Source organism: Megalops cyprinoides, chromosome 7 (assembly GCF_013368585.1).
Source record: "Megalops cyprinoides isolate fMegCyp1 chromosome 7, fMegCyp1.pri, whole genome shotgun sequence".
NCBI lineage: Eukaryota > Metazoa > Chordata > Actinopteri > Elopiformes > Megalopidae > Megalops > Megalops cyprinoides.
In genome coordinates, this window is record NC_050589.1 from 37,025,116 (window position 1) to 37,041,718 (window position 16,603).

Below are 16,603 nucleotides of genomic sequence, written 5' to 3' on the forward strand. Positions count from 1 at the left end.
GGGTCACCTCTGTATAAAACGTCTGGTTATGGCCCTTCATGTGGTGTAGTGGCTGGAGCATTCTGTTCTGGAGCTGACTTCCGTAGATTTGAATCCAGGACTGGACTTTAATGTTGTGACCCTGAGGAAGACACTGTACCAAAAATTCTCCATAAGATGTAGAAGTTATAAAATGGTAGGCACTGCAATTCATTCTGAGCAAGGGTGTGTGCTGCAACATCTTCTAGCTGTACATGGCAAACATTTTACACACTCCTCACAGCCCTCTCCCTAGTGTAACTGGAGTGTAGAGAGCAGAATTGCCACACACACACACACACACACCAGGTCCTGTAGTTTGATCAGCGGACCACATCGAACGTGTGCGATCATATGTCACTGGGGCTGCTTTGATTCCAGATTTTTGTCCATTCACTCTTACCATGTGAGTTAAAACACAAAAAGCCACCAAAGAAATCAATCCTCTTTGGAAATGAGCACCTCTAATAATCACTAATAGATATGGTCTGGAGTTCCACCTTCAGCACAACTACAATAGCACTTTTATCTTTTAGAGGGTAGCACACAGAGATGTACATTGTAAGTTTTTTTCCTACGTGCTATCTTGAAACAGACATTAAGGAAGGGGCTTTGAACAGTTAAGTAAGGCATGTGTTGGTGTACGTACTCTGATCGGAGAAAGGCTATGGGGTGGTCACTCTGTTTCTTTCACAAATAAAAATAAAAGCCTTGAGCGGTAGGACCCAGAGGACCGTTGGTATCCAATCATCACTAAACTTTGACAAGTACACCTCAAGGGGTCTCTGCCAGACAGGGGCGAGGAGGAGTTCAGCTCCATAATAAAAAAGTTCAACTTTGAGCCATGTAATTGGTTCAGAACATTTCACAGGAAAATACAATGGTTATTGATGCCAAATTTTCACCCGCTATAAATACTAAGTCATAGAAATCGCGCTGCTTTTCCCGTTCCTTGCAATTTACTTGATAAATTAGGTTTATCTTTTCTTACCTGACGACAACATGAGCGCTTCAGTGGCCGTTTACAGAAATATATACACCGAGGATCGCTTCAAGCAGTCATACGGTACCGGGGACAAGAAAAGCGGGAACGAAAGGATCTGGGACAAACTGGCCAAACAGTGCAGGTGTTCCCAGCCTACATTCCTTCACCTGTTGAGAGAGCGAGTGCCCATTTTCAACTGGCTGCCAAAGTACAGGCTAAAGAAATGGATATTAGGAGATACGATAGCGGGAATTACAGTTGGTATACTGCATATACCTCAAGGTGGGTCTTATAGTAAAGCTATGCTTGTAAATAGCCTTTTCATCACAATATAACTGTAGTACACTTAAGTGGGCTGTAACTGTAGCCTATCCACAGTTGACCAAAATGTGAAGTTCAGAAGTAGACGAACACTTTTCTAACGTGATCTTAACATGTTGTAGGCTATGGAATTAATTCATTATAACGAAACTGTGAAAATGTGTGTAGTGGATTTTTTTTTCCACTTTGTCTTACATGAAGCTATGAGATATTTTAAAATTATGAGAGGAACTGTCCGTTTTTTATTTTAGATTATTTTGTTAGTTTGACGGAAACGTTATTTTCGCACTCCTCGGTTGTTGTAAGGCGGCTTACAGACCTCTATACGCTTAGTTGTTTGAAACCTATATCGACTAACGCAAATGTCAAGTTACTTGATGTCCACTACTGCAATGTTAATACTTTACCTGTTCTTGTAGTCCAATCACAACCATACGACCGGCGGTTGGTAATGTCCGATTCGTGTTAGTAAAAGTGGCAAAATCTCACTAAAATCGCGGTTTTCCAGTCTCCCCAAAAGTGTTCCTGGTCAGTTGCTGTCGGACGTTATTCTTGTTTTTTTTTTTTTTTCTCGGTGATTTATCCGACTTGCTGCAGCTAATGATGCACCATGGTCGGGCTCGTGTATTCAACAGAAGCTCCCATATCTCTGATATGAACAGTGTGAGCGCTTTTCTCCTTATCACCTGAATTAATTATCGGGGTTAACTGTTTATTAGCAGTTGTCAATCATAGTGCCAAAACTGGGTCTGTTTTTGAAAACTAACTACAGAATACATTACAGATGAACATGGTACCGGTATAGTGCTGGATCAAAGAAAAGATCAAAGGAACATAGAAGTTTGGGATGTGGAGATATTGCCATATCAGTTTCTCCATCACACTATTCAAAACTGAATAATAGACCGAATGTTATACAATACAAGGACAGATGAACAACAAATTAAAATGACATGAAACAAGGTGTTAGGTGTGCACAAGGTGTAGATTAGTATATGAGCAACAAATCTGTGTAAGGCTCTGATTTCTTCTCTGAGAATCATACACTAATCATCGTATAAATCTGCAAATCTTAATATCAAAAAATCCTAAATATATTGTGATGTACCAAAACAGCAATAATTTGTGTATTTTAAATATATAAAGCCAATAAAAATATATACTCTAAAATGTATTCTCAGTATATGATTTTTGAATAGTCAAAATGTATGGTGTGCAGAACCTGTTTTACTCTTTTTGATCTAGGGATGGCCTTTGCTTTGCTGACATCTGTAGCTCCAATCTATGGCCTGTACACCTCTTTCTTCCCCGTTGTTCTCTACATGATCTTCGGCACTGGCCGCCATATCTCCACAGGTCAGACTGTACACTGCTGCTGTCATTCTCTTCCCCGTCCTACTTATTCATGTCTTCCAACAGAAAGTAGTGTTGCATTTAACTCATTCAGCTCGTTATTTTACTATTCATGTCTCAACTGAGTGTGTTTTTGGTGTGAGCAGTGGCTTACCGTGCTGAAATTGTTTACACAGACATGTTGATAGAACATGTTGTTTTAAAGATAAATTCAGTTCAAAGCTTAAAAGAGACTATTCCAGCTTATAAAACACATTTAAAGAGCTTAACATGGGACTATAACCTTTTTAAGTACTTTTATGTCTTTTACTGGGAATTATAGTGTATCATTTAGAAACATAATTAATCTGATTAGATAAGGTTCATAAGACATATCTGGGTAGGAGTGGGTAGGCTTGGTTAGGGTGGTTGTATGAATGTTGAATATTAATGTGAATGTTCATGTGGAAGGCACTACAGTAGGAAGGCATAGAAAGTACAGATGAGGTAAGAAACCTGAAGTGTGTTTGTGTGCATGCATGTGACACAGGTACCTTTGCTGTGGTGAGTCTGATGACGGGCTCAGTGGTGGAACAGCTTGTTCCAACTCCTGTGGATCTGAATTCCAGCAGCGCTGAAATGGTGGACATTGAAGTGCAGAGGATTGGTGTGGCGTCAGCTGTGGCTTTCCTATCTGGGATCATGATGGTATGTCAGCACTGTAGCCCATGGCTGTAGCCCACCTTTTTGTGATAGATTTTTGTGCTTTGATGTGATGGGGGAAGAAATCTTTACCACAAACCCCAAAATGGGTGACACCACCATGCATTATCAGTAACTAACTGATTTAAATGAATCAGTGAGAGCATGGTTATGGAGTGTTTGATACGGCTTGTACAGTACTTTATTGTAAGATTTTGTGTATGGTTCCATCACAGACAAGTATCTGTTCTGCCCCTGTCTCCCCTCTCTCAGATATGCATGTTCAGCCTGCAGCTGGGGTTCCTTTCGACCTACCTGTCAGAACCAATCGTCAAAGCCTTCACGAGTGCTGCCGCCTTCCATGTCACCATCTCACAGCTGCAGAGCATGCTGGGACTGCGGCTACCTCGCCACACTGGTCCATTCTCCCTGTTCAAGGTCAGGGCATTAATTGCTGTGCCTTTCTGAATTAGCAAGGCAGGGGGGGTCAGAAGAGCTATGAGGAGAGGCATGAACACAGCTTGTAGATACTGTTTCATATCATCTACCCATATACGTAACATTAGCTTTGTTGTTTCCTGTGCATATTAGCTTTGTAGCATTAATATGATCAGTGTGCGGCACATAATTCTTCATCTTTTCATCTTCACCTTAAAAATTCATTTACATATTAACTTTTACCCAGGGGGATGCCACAGTTTTTATGGGGGATCATAATTTAAAATGCTAGTGGGCTTTGATAATGTAAACAAACAGCCAGTATTTTGAATAGCTTTCCATGATTTTTGTAGACTTTTTCAACAAGCAGCCTATCTTTTTTTAAATCATTAAACATGATGCTTAATGACATTTTATCACTATATAACTGGATGTTCTGTGCTCATGTTCTTTTTGCATTTATGTATCTTACCATGACTTGTCTAGCAAGTCATTCTGGATAGGAATGTCTGCCAAAAAACCCAAATAATAATAATATTAATAATAATAGTCTGGGTGTGTGTGTGCTTGTGCATGTGTGTGTGCAGACCCTAGCCTCTGTTCTGGAGAACCTTCCCCACACAAACTTGGCTGAGTTGCTAATCTCTGTGGTCTGCCTGGCTGTCCTGGTGCCAATCAAAGAGGTCAACACACGCTTTCGCCAGCGCCTGCGTACGCCTATTCCTGTGGAGATCCTCACCGTGAGTGCTGCAAGGGAGATAAAAACAAGCCTTCTGTTAGGCTTTGTAATAAAGCTCAGTCAACCAATCAAATGTATTTGTGTAAGGCTTGCAACAAAGGGTTTGCCACAGAGTATTGCACATAAAGTAATGCAATTAAAAAAAGGCAATGCAAAGCTTTTAGAGATGCAGCGTTCCTGTGGCTGCACGACTATAGACATCGCAAGGGAAGCTGCTGATTAATGTGCTTTGTTATCTTTCTGTATTTTCCCAGTGTCCAGTAAACCCACTGCATTGCGCTGCCATGACAATTTGTATTTGTGTTTTGTGCTCAATATTCTAAATCAAGCAGTACCTTGATTACATTTTGGAAAACTTCATTGTCTTGCTATTCATTTTGTTCAGTTAAAATCATGGATGTTAATTGCTACAAGAGGTGTTTCATAATCCCAGATGCATATTTTGGTAAGGCATTATGGTATTTTTTGTATCCTATACCCAGTGATCCTGGGTGCATGAGCTTACTCTCACTCCTGTCTGCAGGTCATCATTGCCACAGGAGTGGCCTATGGGTCATCTCTGGACTCGAGATATGAGGTCCAGATGGTGGGCTATATCCCAGCTGGGTAAACTTCCTGTTTGTGGTCATACTCAGTCATATTCTACCATCATAACAGTCAAAGAAAGGCTTCTTATAACTGAAGAATGAAGAAAATATGAAGAATCCTCATCTTAAATTAATGATGCTGAAACCATATTGGTTGAAACAGCATTAAAAAGTGTTTTAAGTTTTCTTTTGCTTCCCCCATCTCACTCTGTCCCTCTCCCTCTCTCTCTCTCATTCTATGGACCAATTAAGGTGTTGGAGACTCCCTTCACCTACAAAATTTTAATGTGCATGCATGAATATGTGCATCTGATAAGTCTAATGCACACAAAGTGTCATTTTAAAATGGAATTTGCTCCTAACCAATGGAGAGATGACCATGGGATGGTGCTGTGTCCACAGCTTCCCTCGACCTCGAATGCCAGCCCTGCAAATGCTGCCCGAAGTGGCTGGGGACACAGTGGCTATCACCTTCGTGGGCTACGCCGTGTCTGTCTCGCTGGCCATGATCTACGCAGACAAGCACGGCTACTCCATACATCCCAACCAGGTCATGCTCTACACCAGTAATGTCCTGCACACCAGGGTTAGGATATATGTCCTGTATTCATCTTGCAAATGAGGGGTCAGGGTTTCACAGTGTCCATGAAAATTAAATGGAAAATGGACATTGAAAATCCATCAAAATGTTGGAAAAGCCATGGAAGTCAGGTAAAATATCCTGCTGTTCTTGGGTCAGTTAAATGATCATTGACAATGACCCAGATTAAAATGAATTTCATACGACCTTCTTTCTTGTTAACTCTTGCTTCTTTCCACCGTCATGAGAGCAGCCCAACTTCGTAGGATGATTTAATGATTGCAGTAATAGAAACAGTTTGTGAGAATCTACCATTTATCCTTCATTCATGGAAAGCATAGCTGGGAATGGTGAGTAATGGCTGTTGTTGTGTTCCTGTGCTGCTGTAGGAGCTGCTGGCCCATGGCATTTCAAATACTGTGTCCTCCCTCTTCACCTGCTTCCCCAGCTCAGCCACGCTGGCCACTACTAACATTCTGGAGAGCGCAGGGGGGTTCACGCAGGTAGATGCTCCTCCTTTTGCTGTTTCTGAAAAGCAAACCCCCCACCACCTACCCATATACACTGTGCTAAAGAAATCACGGCACATGGGGTTGATTTAGTATTAGATTAATATAAACTGCTCTTTTGCCATTGGAGAGGGATGAAATCTTTTATCATAGAGGAGCATAGTTGAAAGTGACATGAATGTAGTCTTGTGGATTATTTTCTACTGCTTTCAAGTGTAGAGCTCTTCTGATGAAGTCTTACTGAGCATTTTTGCAAAAATACTTTCAACATGAGAATGGGATGATTTACTCTTGGATCAGCAGTTTTGTTAGATTTGTCTGTAAAGGTGGAGGTAGTTTGGAGTTTGGAGCTTGGAGTTAGGGTTTACCAGCTGATTAGAGACCACACACAGCTGACTTTCTGTGTCTTCATCCTCCAGCTGTCAGGTCTCTTCACCAGCCTTGTGGTTCTTGTTGTGCTTCTTTTGATTGGACCTCTTTTCTACTTCCTTCCTAAGGTGAGTGAGTATTTGTCTGTATATGTGTGCCTCTGTGTGCATGCGTATGTGTGTGTGTATGTACATGTCTGTGTGTATACAGGAGTCTGTGTTTCTGTTATTCATGTGTGTGTGAGTGTATGTGTGCGTATAAGTGTGTATATGTGTGTGCATGCATGTGTGTTTGTTTATGTGTGTGTGTGTGTGAGAGAGAGAGAGTATGTGTGTGTCATGCAGCTGTGCATGTGCATATGTGTGTGTATTTGTCTGGGATGGCTCCTTTCACTTCCATACACCTCCCTCCACAGGCAGTTCTGGCATGTATAAATGTCACCAGCCTGAGGCAGATGTTCCTGCAGTTCCGGGACCTCCCGGATCTATGGAGGGTGAGCAAGATGGACTTTGTGAGTGTCTCTCTTTTCCTGTTCAGGCATACACACATACACCAGTATGTGAAAATGCATACATGCACATCTTACTCATTGTAATACTTTATCTGAATACAATTGGAAAGATACATGTTACTCACAAGGGGCCATATGTATCAATCCTTGTGTACAACTTGCCGTAGGACCATGTGTACGCACAATCCCACTATTTGTGTACGGAGGTTTTTCGTCAGAGTTATCAAACTCCACGTACGCCTAATTGTATTCATAAATATGAAGGTAAATCAAATTATCGTGAGATTATGTGCACATGAATGCACTTAACGTCCACTCCCACAATTGTTCTTATATCGACTGAGACACGCCTTTAATTTGTCGAATTAGCATATTAAAGATCCCAGGTAAATCTGAGTGAAATGCAGAGACTGATGTTGAGGATCAATGGCAGGATGTAAGAAAAGAAATTATTCGGACACGGAGATAAAGGTGATGGTTGATGAAGTGGAGAGGAGGCCAGACTAGCGGCATTTCAAATAATTTCAAATCGATGGAAAAATGCGGAGTGGTCCAAAGTGGTGACTGCTATGAATGCAGTTTCACCAGAGGTGCGTACGGTGGAGGAGGCGAAAAAGAAGTGGTTTGATTTTAAGCCTGAGTGTCCTCGCACCATTTAGGGAATCGGAGAACTCGGAATGTAGGTCTACAAGACGCAAAACAGTAGAATTTATGAACGGTTCTAACCACTGAGAGATGATAATAATAATAACCAACAGTGTCAGGGTCATTAAGTTAAAAAACAAAGATAATCGTTAAGATCGATGTGTCTGTCTTTCTGCTCATGCCATGCAGCTCTCTCTCTCTCTCTCTCTCTCTCTCTCTCTCGTTGACCGAAACTTCACTTCCCTGTGTTGTTTCCAACAAGTATTCCAACGTTTCCTATATTTTTGTTATTTGTGCTATTTTTCTATGGGGTTCATAAAACTTAAACGGGGGGGGGGGGGGGGGGGGGGGGGCAGAAAATACAAATCTTGCCCCCTCGTGGTGCGGGGTGCGGACACACTGGTCCTGTGTGCTCTTATTTGTTTTTGGCCTCTATTTTAATACTGGCTTAACCACTGCTGTGAAATAAATGTATTATTTGATTTTGAAACAGTAGTCTTGTGCTGTTGTTATTTAGCCTTTCAGAGGCTATTGCATGGTTAAATCAATGAATTTCATTAAACCTACCACCAGACCAATTTTAGGTGGTGACATGGCAATCTGCCCCAAATGTTCCTATTTCATATTATGGCCATGACGCACAAACACATGGAAAAGGTAAGGGAGGAAATTGTTCGCATGTAGTTAAAACGCCACTATATTGCCACCCGCAGGATGAAAAAAAATCCTGAAATTGCCATAGCAGTATGATAATCTGCTGTTTTACTCTATAAAAAGATTTACCCCCTTACTTGCATCACCGTTTGTTCCTCTTGGTGTTGCCAATCTGGAAATTACAAATTTTATGCGTATGGTACCTCGAGTCCATGCGCAGAGGTACGCATTTTTTCCCATTTTTTCATAAATACCGTTTTATGTGTAGAAAAGTGCTCAGCACGAGTTTAGTGCATACGCACCGTTGATACATGTGGCCCAAGGAGGCTAGTATAGAACGTCCGGATGCTGAGACCCTCCGTCTCATAGTGTTTATCCCATAATGTACACAGTAGGGATGTACCCGAATCCGAATACGTTATTCGGGAAATGACAAATAATGCGATGGAAACATATTTCTTCTACTCGAAGTTGCTCGTTATTATTCGGAAAAAAACATGATTGACATGTCTGTGCGTCAGCCATTATGTTTCTTCAAATCGATTCATATCATTGTGGATGGCCGCAAGATAAAAAATGCCCATTCTGTTTGCAACATAGGACTTTGATTTCACTAACGAGTCGTTTCAGTTACTACATATTATCGAAAAGTGATCGCTATTCTGTAGTTGCCCCCACCGAGTCAGGCGCGGGAGCTAGCGAGACAAAAGCCTGGTGTAGCAGCTGGATTACCCCCGTAACCTATACATCAAAATGAAGCTTAGAACCTGTAGTTTTTAGCTGTAGGCCTATGTGTTAATTTCCTCCATTTTAAAAAACCCAGTGGAAAGTCGTTTCATTTGCTACACATCATTGAAAAGTGATCGCTATAATCTGTAGTCGCCCCCACTGAGTCAACGCAAAGCAGGCAGCGGGCTGAGTGCTGACCGCTCCCGGCTATCATTCAGGGAAATTCTCGCATCGAGGAGGAGGAGGCATCATGTGCGGGAGCCAGCGAGACAAAAGCCTGTTGTGGCAGCTGGATTTCTTTCAAACCCCCGCAACCTATATATCGAAATCTTTCGATTTAAAAAACATTTTTTTGTTTCTGATTGTTCAATGTCCCCCACTTAAAAAGGGGGGGGGGGGGGGGGGGGCTGGGCATGCTGGGGTGGGCTTCAGACAGTTAATAAAACTTAGTTTAGTTAAAAATAAAAATAAAAAAGAGAGAGGGAGAGTGAGGTGAAAAATACAGTATGAGGATGTGGAAATATATTTCATAATTAATTATATGCCAATATTAAATCAGTTTGATGCTTTGCAGACACAAAAATTGCCAATGAATTAGGTTCAAAAAGGTTCAAAATACATTTGCCTGATTTTCCGGGCGTGACTTCCAGTGTAAACCACGCCCACTTCCGGTCTACTATCCGAATACAGATATAGAGATAGATAATTTTGTTGGTTGAACAGATACAGATACAGATAATGCTGTCTCTGTACACCTCTAGTACACAGCTAAGAATCTGTAATGCTAGCATGTGGTTAGGGGTGCATATAGCACACTCGTATGTGTATATCACACATGTGGGCTGTTTGGCTTTTCTCTCAGGCAGGCTTCCTATCTGCTACCTGCAATTCACAAGCCTGTGCAGATGGACCAAACTACCACAATTTTCACATCTGTTGTTAAGTCAAGTGTCATTGCTATGTCAGGTGCTCCTGAGTGGCTCATCTGGTAACAGCAGTTGCTGTCCCAAGCACAAGGTTGAGCACTATGACCCTGGTTCAATCACATCCATGTCATCAGCCAATGATGACCAGGGGCCCATATCAGTGGAACAGAGTGGCTTTGTTCTGATGAAGGATATAGGGCATGGTAGTTCAGCCAGGGGCTTAATCTGGTAGGGTGCTGCAACGGTCAAGGGGTCGACATCACGTGTTTTGGAGGAAAGCAAGTGTTTGCCTGTGCCCTTCCACATTGACAGTAGGGGTTGCAGCAACAGGGGTGGCGTCTTGCTGCATTCCAACTTGGCAGAAAATGGAAAAAGCATAGGGCATTCAAAAAAAGTCTCACTGTTATGTCTACCAACGACTGATGAATGAACCTTCTTAATTTGTTACAAGTATGCTTATAAATTTAGATTTTTTCTGTGTGACTATGATTTTCGAAAGCTGTGTCATTTCTTAGGCAATCAGAGTAATACCACGATCATGTATAACAGTATACCATCCTTATATGTGAGCAATAGCCATTAACTCTTTGTGCAATAGATTTCAAGGATGGGGGGGGGTTTATTCTGTAAATATGCCATGTATAAGAATATCTTCACTTTTTGCAGCATTAGAAAATACGGGAATGAGGAACTGAATGGTCTTCAAATTCAATCCAGCAAGTTTCCAATGAAGAAGTAGAACTTAGGAGTAGAATTCAGTGTTGTAGCAGATTTCTCTCTGTTGTTTCAAGTCTGTGTGTTTTTTCAAAATTGCAATCAATACAGAAGCGGAATAGTAATCTTATCATGCTTAATGCATAAAAAATTAGCCTGCTATATGTGACATTAACATCACCACTCCTCTCACCTGTGTGTGTGTATGTGTCCAGGTGGTGTGGCTGGTGACCTGGCTCTCTGTGGTTGTCCTCAACGTTGACCTGGGTCTGGCCATCGGTGTTGTCTTCTCTATGATGACCGTCATCTGTCGCACACAGAGGTGTCTTCTGCCTCACTGTTACTTGGCATTGCCCACCTCACCCTCACCTCTCCTCTTCTATGTCACCTTCACCTCTACTCTTGGATCTCACCTTATACTCACCTGTCCATCCTCACCCTCACTTGACATCTGTCTTCAGTGCCTCTGTATGGATTGATTCACTGTTGACCTCTGACCCTAACAGCCAAACTGTACGTGTCCGTTTCCTAAGGGCTGACTGCTCAGTGCTAGGCCGAGCTTCCAATACGGAGATATACAGACCGATCGAGAAGCACAGCAAGGTGAGAGAATTTTATGGAGGGCAACTGGTGGAAAAATTAGGAAGAAAGTTTAAATTCAGAGCATCTTTTCTGACGTTGGAATTTCTCTTTCTCATTTACCAATGATATTTATTTTTTTACATTTTGACATTTCCCACTTTCACCACTTGAGAGTACACTGCCTCAGGCTATGCAAATGAAGTGCATCTGAGCTCAAATTGTATTTAACTGCGTGCAGCTTATATCAAGCTAACTTGCAACACTGTTGAAACAGTTAAAAAGTAGACCCTTTCATGGAAGTGTGTTCCAAAAGAGAACTTATCTGCATCCATCTCAATTACCATGCAGTTATTTACATAACATAGCATTTTAAACTGAATATTGGAAAGGAGATTTTTGCAAATGAAACCCAGGAAGTGTTTTGATGACACCAAGTCAGTGATCCTTATGGGCAGATTTTTTAATGCTTTGTGAACTTTCCCTGAGTTTATTAAAATGCACACAGATCAAGTCCAAATGTTTTTGATCACCACTGTGCTCCTCTCTCTGTCCCACAGTGCTATGAGATCCCCGGGGTGAAGATCCTCACCTACAATGGGCCCATCTACTATGGAAACCGCACCTTCTTCAGAGAGGCTGTAACCCGTCTGCTGGGCCTTACCCCAGAGAGGATCCGGAGCCGAGAGAAGATCCGGAAAGAACAGGAGAGGAAGGAGAGAGAGGCCATTACCACTGTGGTGAGACCATGCACACATACACATGTAGACACACACAATACATGCATATACGTACAAACACATACACACACACGTACACAAAACACATGCATACACATAAAAACACACAATACATACACACACACAGTAAAAAAACCCATAAAGTATGCTTAATAAAAACACCAATATAATATCTTTAAAATGATATCAAACATTGATCGCTATTTATTATTTTTATTTCTGATTTTTTCTAGGATGCAGGAGTGGCAAACACATCATTTTCTTCTGAAAATGAGTTTATTAAATCTGGTAAGATGTGACTGAATGTACATTTTATCTCTGTGACAAACAAATCAAATATAGAAAATATATTAGGTAACAGTCTTACATACAGGTGTATACACACCTACCTCTGGGTGCTCTTTCAAACTGAATTCAAATGTAACTGAGTTCAGTTCAGCATTTCAGGAATGCGCGAATCTAGAGAAAAGTTACCATGCCAAAATGAAAAATGTTATCTGAAATAGTCACAAAATCTTACTGTGTTGTGGGTCTCTGACCACGTGTCTCTGTTGATCTACTGTATTGCATCAGTGTTGTGCGCTTTCTGCAGAAACCAGTAGCAGTGAAATCCAGGCAGTACTCATCGATTGTAGCAGTGTGATCTTCGTTGATGTGGCCGGAGCCAGACTTTTCATTCAGGTGCATTAGAAGCATCATTACACGTGTTTTCATTACACATTATCTGTTTTGTTACATTTGTGCTCTTGCACGCAATCTGACTGGTCTGCTGGTCTTCTTTCCACTTTCCAGGTGTGCATAGAGTGTCAGAAGGTAGGAGTGCGGATATACCTGTCAAATTGCAATGGTAAGCTCAGCTTTCTGTGTCGAAGCGTTCATTTATTTTAAAATTTGATGCTGTTCACATTGCAGCTGCCTACTGTACAAAAGACAACATCAGCATCATTACAGAAAAACAGTTATCACAGTCATAACCTCCATTTCAGTATTGTTACTTCTTATTAAACAGATAGTTCTGACCTCGTAATCTGTCTGGTCAACTGGGTTTCCAGCCGCGCTGTGATTCACGAATGTCCTAGCCGTGTTATTGAACATCGCCTAATCGCTTTATATATATGAATCCAGGAATGCAAAACCAAGTGTCTCTTGCAGAGATGCGAAGTAGTGACAACTGTTGTTTCTACCCATTTATCATCACAGTTAGCTACTTCACTAACTACAGTTAGTATAAATCCTCTAAGATCAATAACTAGTTACAGACTTTGCCTCCACTGACCAGAGCTAACTACGTTTCTGAATGTGAAAAATCAGCACTTGGAAATGAACTTAAAAGGCTTACAGTAGCTACTTGCTATGACTGTCGAGTTGGGTTTGGCTTCACGGAGATGTGTGGACCAATAAATCACTGTGTGGCCTCCTTGTCTGGCCAGTGGGTGTGCAACCATGATGCTGCATCTCTGCAGTTTTCCAACTATCCTTGCGATTGTAGATATGCTACTTGTTTGGGTCTGCTAATATGTCTCAGTTAACTAGCTACGTAGCCTAAGTAATTGTTTCAGGTAAATATTAGCTAAAATGTCTTTTTAAAGAAGAGGGGATGTTTACAGTATACATAACCCTGCAGATGCTCTCCTGACCCTGGGATTACAAACTAGGGAGATCATGTCAGCAAGTGGCCACAAGACAGAGCTGCCTTCAAACTGGAAGCCTTCCGAGAAAGGCTGGACCAACTTGGCAAGCATCTGGACTTGTATTTCAAAACGTATACCTTTTAGTGTGCAGATCAATCTGCATAAAAATGAGGTACCCCAGCATGCTAAATTAGCTGTTCCATTAGCTAGCTGCTATCGACGAAGTAGGGAGTGTGCAGTGCTGACTCAACAATGGGACAGAAGTGACTCGACATTTAACAGTAGCTGACTAGCTAGCTATGTTGGTAGCCCCATGTTGACATATCCAGTCTTTATGACAGCGTTTCCCAAATGTCTCCTGGAAGACCCCTTGTCCTGCATGTTTTAGATCTCTCCCTGCTCCAACACAGCTGATTAAAATGATCAACTCGTTATGAACTCCTGAAGCTGCTTAATAATAAACTTATCATTTAAATCAGCTGTGTTGGAGCAGGGAGTGATCTAAAACAAGCAGGACAAGGGGTCCTCCAGGAGGACTGCTTTATGAATCATTCACAACAAAACAGATATAGCTAGAAACGTCATTTAGACTTTGTACTGTACTTGAGTCTTATTTTAAAGAAGCCAGGTTCCGTTGCAATGCAAGTGATAATGAATGACTTTGCATAGAACCTAGCGACCATATCACGGTAGTGCCAACAATCGCAACAACTTGCTCCCTGTCATTTATTACTGCTTTACGTCATTAGGAGACATACTGTCCTTTAAGACATTGTAACAGAATCCACAGCGAATAGTTTTAAATTGAGTTTTGGATGGGGCATTCATGAATAGTGCTTAAAATTGAGCAAATGGTTAAAGGCAGAGAGATTAATACTTACTTTCATATTTCCTTCTCCTGTAGAGAGTGTCCTAAAGATTCTGACTTCCAGCGGCCTGATGAACTACATGAACCCACAGCACATTTTTGTCACGGTCCATGATGCAGTGGTCTACATCCAGCAACAGAAGGTAACAGACGACTTAACCTACAGACAACTTAGATGAGGTTTTCAAATCTACTTGGCTTTTTCATCAGAGTTAAAGAGAAGGGAACACATACAAGCTTAATTTCAAAGGAAAACACAACTGGCTATACAAATAGAAAAGCTATGAAATATTTATGTAAAAAAGATTTCCTTTTTTCTGAAAATCATCTTCCAGTCTGTTTTGCTAGGTAATGACATTCACTGAAACACTTGATCAAGGATGGTAAATTCTATCCTTGAGAAAGATATATTCACTTATTGGAACAATACATGTGAATATTTAGGTCTATGCCAGAGAACGTGTATTTAAACATGCATGGCTAACATAATTCACAAAGAAAATGTTCGGACAGAAATAGAGGACAAAGGGCAATGGATGCTCACGCTAAGACTGTCACATCACCCCATCAATCCTTGACATTTACGACAAGCAGATTTCCAAAACAATGCTGGTATACTTTTGAAGTAGGCTTCAGATATTTGCAGCAGCCGTATCTCCCTTCTGAGATAAACTATGTGATTCTGACAGTGAGACTGTCATAGGAAAATGATGTGTGGGTGTCCCTTGCGCTTCAGCTCAAAGTGCCAGGACTAAGCTGCTGCTGTCCTCTAGTGGGCTGTGGTGCAGTGACACGGTTTTGTGCAGTCATGCTGTCCGTTTTTGTACAGGAGAAGCCGACAGAGAACACAAACACTGTGTGGGTGTGAGGCGGTGCCTGCCTCGCTGGGGCAGATACCGTCAGTGCTCAGGAAGAGAGAGATCACAAATGTTTTGGGAGGGAATCGCTCCTGGGGGTGGGAGGACAAGAGGTGGGGTGGTCTGACTATGTGCATGTTCTGTTTCCCTTACTGTGTGCTCCTGCACTGAGGGAATTGCATAAGTTTGCATTCTTGTGAACTCACAGCGCTCGATAAGGCCAGCACAGCTACATACTGCATTGGTTGAAATAGACTGTTGAAATGGTAACCATTAAAGGACTACATTCTCCATGGCACCTCTGTGACAGCCTACACCATGCTGCCTGACCCAAAAAATATTTTCCTTTCCTTCAGTCTGAACAGGTGCCTTAGTTCTCCTGTTTGTGAGATGAAGCATCTTATCACATTAATTCTGGTATGTTTGTGACTTTGGACCTTAACCTATGTGAAAAAGTAATATGGCTCAATATTGTTAAAGTATGACATCTTCAAGTCACTCCATGTCACCTCTAGTCATATCTACCACAACTATAAGTAAACTGGTGTGGGACAGAGCACACAGAGACACATACAGTACATGCAAGAATGCATTCACATGCATATATACTCCAGCACAAAACCACACTACAAGAAATGAAGCCCAGAAACACAGAGATATACTCAGACAAGCACTTTTTAATGCACACACTCACACCCTTGGGTAATATTCTCCAATGATTAGGGTTACAAATATGTAGCAATTCCTGATCAGGTCTTCTTCTTATTCCTATCATGTTGTGGAGTTTGTAACCACACTGGCATCAGTAAAGGTGTAGTAAGCTGACAAATTCTATTTCCGATGCTGTCTGTGTTAGTAATTTTATCCTTGTTTTTATGTTCTTTTTTGTCAAGTCAAGGCAGTAAGTCTGAATGCTGGAAGATTATAGATCCTACATAGTTAGTATTTATTTATCATTCTGTTGACTGTTTTAATTAAAAGTATTAATTAAGATGGAAATGAATAAAATTGCACTGAAAATGAACATAAATGATGTTTCTTCAACACTATATTCATGCTTTGTTCTGTATTTTGTATTAATATTTTTATTAATACTTTTGCAATAAATATGCATTTGAAATTGTGGGCTCTGTGGTGCAATGGATAGTGTGTTGGACTTCTAGTCAAAG

General features: G+C 41.3%; 1 protein-coding gene across 3 annotated transcripts; it reads left to right on the top strand.

Moving 5' to 3' along the window:
- Positions 1-770: 770 nt before the first annotated feature.
- On the top strand, positions 771-16,271 carry slc26a10 (solute carrier family 26 member 10). Of its 3 annotated transcripts, none has more exons than XM_036534022.1 (18): positions 771-1,285; positions 2,570-2,680; positions 3,207-3,364; positions 3,632-3,796; positions 4,384-4,536; positions 5,059-5,141; positions 5,525-5,672; positions 6,092-6,205; positions 6,631-6,708; positions 6,996-7,091; positions 10,975-11,081; positions 11,293-11,362; positions 11,899-12,078; positions 12,312-12,366; positions 12,671-12,759; positions 12,871-12,925; positions 14,614-14,720; positions 15,407-16,271. In XM_036534022.1, exons 1-18 carry the CDS (start codon positions 1,021-1,023, stop codon positions 15,443-15,445), a joined length of 2,073 nt encoding a protein of 690 aa, XP_036389915.1. In that variant the 5' UTR covers positions 771-1,020; the 3' UTR covers positions 15,446-16,271. The 3 variants fall into 3 exon arrangements, with proteins under 3 accessions (XP_036389915.1, XP_036389916.1, XP_036389917.1); XM_036534023.1 differs by having other exon boundaries at positions 6,996-7,073; XM_036534024.1 differs by lacking the exons at positions 10,975-11,081; positions 11,293-11,362.
- The last annotated feature ends 332 nt before the right edge of the window (positions 16,272-16,603 follow it).